We start from the raw sequence: 3,382 nt of genomic DNA on the forward strand, positions 1-3,382 counted from the left end.
CTACGTTCCCCTTCATTCATCACGCGTCCGTTGTTTTTGTACGCCCAAACCACAGCACTTTGCGCATGCATGCCAAATTGCCAATCGACAGTACTATTTCTCTCCTGCTCGGAATCGGAGAGAGGGCCAGCTCGGACCCGACCGGCATTAATCGGCCGGCCGGTGAACTAGTCGTAGCCGTCGGCCGACTCCGACTGGGGGTGGGAGGTGGTTGGCGAGTAGTATAAAATAGAGGAGGTGCGGTTGGCGCTCTGCTTTCCACCTCTGCTCGCCAAAAACAAGAGTCTCCTTCGCCCGCCGTCGCCATCGCCATCGCCCACGCCCGCCATCGCCATCGCCATCGCCACGCCAACCCCAGCAACCCGGCGTACAAATCCAGCGCGCATACCACTGGCCCCGGCCGCCCGGCACAATCATCGCGCGCTAGACCCACCGCCATCCGTCGGCCCATCGATCGATCTCCCTCCCTTCGTCCGTCCATGGCGCCGCGAGCGACGGTCGCGATGAGCAGGTTCCCGCCGGTGTCATCCTACGACGCGGCGGCGCGGGAGCGCCGCACCGCGGCCTCTGATCTGGACGGCACCCTGCTGGCCTCCTCCTCCGCGTTCCCCTACTACTTCCTCGTGGCCCTCGAGGCGGGCGGGTACCTCCGCGCCCTCGCGCTGCTCCTCCTCGCCCCGTTCATCCTGCTCCTCTACAGCGCCGTCTCCGAGCCGGCCGCCATCGGGCTCCTCGTCTTCGCCACCTTCGCGGGGCTCCGAGTGCGGGACGTGGAGGCCGTGGCGAGGGGCGTTCTTCCGCGGCACTACGCCGCCGGGGTGCGCGCCGACTCGTGGGAGGTGTTCCGGGGGTGCGGCGCGGGCAGGCGGGTCGTGGTCACCGCGTCCCCGGCGGTCATGGTCGCCCCGTTCGTACGCGAGTTCCTCGGGGCGGAGGTGGCCGGGACGGAGCTCGGGACCTGCTGCGGGCGCTTCACGGGGCTCATCAGCGGCGGGGTGCTTGTGGCCGGGAGGAAGAGGGAGGTCGTGGAGAGGCTGTTTGCCGGCGGGGACATGCCGGACGTCGGGCTCGGCGACCGCGAGAGCGACCACGACTTCATGGCCATCTGCAAGGTACTAGTAAATTCGATTGTTCTGACCAAAGTTTCCTGAATCCGACACAATCTTTCTTGGATAGAATTTCTCTAATTCACAGTAATTGTTCTTTGAGTGACCAAAGATCAGACCACAGCTAATTTTGAAGTAAACTGAATTGTTCTTTGAGTGCTAAGGCATCAATCTCATCATCTCATCTACAATAGCCTTTTCTTGTGGTAGTTGGAGTTGCAAAAAATTGTGTGGTTCCTATCTTTGCCTTTTCAGAGCCCCTTAGTTTTTTATTTTGAGACAATTTTGTCCCTTTATTAGCTATTCCCTCCGTCCCATAATATAAAAACGTTTTTGATACAATACTGGTGTAAAAAACGCTCTTATATTATAAGACAGAGGGAGTAGGAAAAAACAATAAAGTCCCTTCTAGTTTTCACCTGATGTTTAGCCTTCAAAGTTGTCATATTCATTACTACTTAAATCTGCAAAATGCTGAGTAGTCATAATTTTCTTTAATTTCTGTACTTTTGCTTACTTTTTTATGGCTAAGATTTTTGCTGACCTGAGTCTTCACTGGCTACATTATGAAGCTACTTGGTGACAATCAAATCACATCTGTCTCAGTCGCTTTGGACAGGGACAGATTACTGTTGAATAGTGATTAGTTACTCCACTAATAATACCCAAATAAAAACTATTTTTGGTTCAGATTATCTACAAGTACCGCTGATTAATCTTATTTGTTTCCCGCGCATGTGCATATGCAGGAAGCCTACATGGTGCCCACGAACAAGCGCGCGCCGCGCGCGGCCGCCGACGCTCTGCTGTCCAGCGTCGTCTTCCACGACGGCCGCCTGGTCCGCCGGCCAGACCCGGCGCAGGCGCTCTTCGCGTTGGTCTACCTCCCGGTGGGCTTCGCCCTGGCCGTCCTCCGCGTCCTCATCAGCCTCCCGGTCCCGCCGCACCTCGTGCGCCACACGTACCGCCTGACCGGCATCCAGCTCGCCGTGCGGGGCACGCCCCCGCCGGCGCCGCGCGAGGGCTCCCCCGGGTCCCTCCTCGTCTGCAACCACCGCACGGCGCTGGACCCCATCATCGTGGCCGTGGCGTTGGGGCGACCGGTGACGTGCGTGACCTACAGCGTGAGCCGGCTGTCGACGGCCATCTCGCCGATCCCGGCGGTGGCGCTGGCGCGGGACCGGGAGGCTGACGCGGCGCGCATCGCGGCGCTGCTGAACTCCGGGCGCGACGTGGTGGTGTGCCCCGAGGGGACGACGTGCCGGGAGCCCTGCCTGTTGCGTTTCTCGGCGCTGTTCGCGGAGCTGACGGACCGGATCGTGCCTGTGGCGTTGGAGGCGGCGCAGTCGACCTACTACGGGTCCACGGCGAGGGGATGGAAGGCCATGGACCCGTGGTTCTTCTACATGAACCCGCGGCCGGGGTACAAGGTGACGTTCCTGCCGGCGCTCCGGCCGGAGGAGACGTGCGGCGCCGGCGGGAGGAGCGCCGTGGACGTGGCCAACCACGTGCAGGCGGTGATCGGCAAGGAGCTCGGGTACCGGTGCACCACGCTCACCAGGAAGGACAAGTACATGAAGCTCGCCGGCAACGACGGCACGGTCGCCGCCGACGGCGACGACGGCAAGAAGCTTGCGTAAACCGCGGAACTGTATAGGTAGTCACGATTCATGGACCAGCATAGTGATGTAGTTTCTGTTCTGTAGGCTGTACCCCGATTTTCTAGTGTTTTCCCCTGCTTTGGCAATTTCACTTACCCTGCACATTGTCTGGTCAAACAGAAGAAAGTTGACAGCAACAGCAAGCATGAACATCAAGATAGAGTCCAGATGGAGATTGATAGTTTTCCTTTTTCATTTATTAGTTCAACAGTTTCTACTAAAGAACATTTTTCCGTAACTTCGCTATTTATATTTTCTTTTTGTCTAACTTTGACATTTTTTTGGGGGGGGGGGGGGGGGGGGTACTAACTTTAACTTCCAAACAAAATATTACTCCCTCTCTAACTTTTTTATAAGATGGTTTTTAGGGTCTATAACGGTGTCAAAAAATATCTTATACTCTCTCCGTAAAGGAAGTTTTTCCAGAGTAATGTGTTTCAGCATAAAAAATATGGTCTATTGATCTTAATTTACCGCCCCCATGGAAAAAAAAGATCTTGATTTTTACGGTTGAGATTAAAGATAGAAATAAAAAAATATTAAAAAAATAGAAAAAGTTATGCTAACTATTGTTATGTACACATGAATTTAAGTTAGCACATACAATCTATACCT

The 3,382-nt window shown here is 55.6% G+C and overlaps 1 protein-coding gene across 1 annotated transcript; it reads left to right on the forward strand.

The window, feature by feature from the left end:
* Positions 1 to 256: 256 nt before the first annotated feature.
* Positions 257 to 2,923, forward strand: LOC123135581 (glycerol-3-phosphate 2-O-acyltransferase 6). Its single transcript, XM_044554702.1, has 2 exons — positions 257 to 1,112; positions 1,856 to 2,923. Exons 1-2 carry the CDS (start codon positions 480 to 482, stop codon positions 2,744 to 2,746), a joined length of 1,524 nt encoding a protein of 507 aa, XP_044410637.1. The 5' UTR covers positions 257 to 479; the 3' UTR covers positions 2,747 to 2,923.
* Positions 2,924 to 3,382: the final 459 nt, after the last annotated feature.

Source organism: Triticum aestivum, chromosome 6B (genome assembly GCF_018294505.1).
Source record: "Triticum aestivum cultivar Chinese Spring chromosome 6B, IWGSC CS RefSeq v2.1, whole genome shotgun sequence".
Lineage (NCBI taxonomy): Eukaryota > Viridiplantae > Streptophyta > Magnoliopsida > Poales > Poaceae > Triticum > Triticum aestivum.

Excerpts from the sequence above, each read along its gene's own strand:
- LOC123135581 (XM_044554702.1), top strand. The coding sequence starts at position 480 with ATGGCGCCGCGAGCGACGGTCGCGATGAGCAGGTTCCCGCCGGTGTCA. Across the intron at positions 1,113-1,855 it reads ACTTCATGGCCATCTGCAAG|GAAGCCTACATGGTGCCCAC; the intron begins GTACTAGTAAAT and ends GTGCATATGCAG.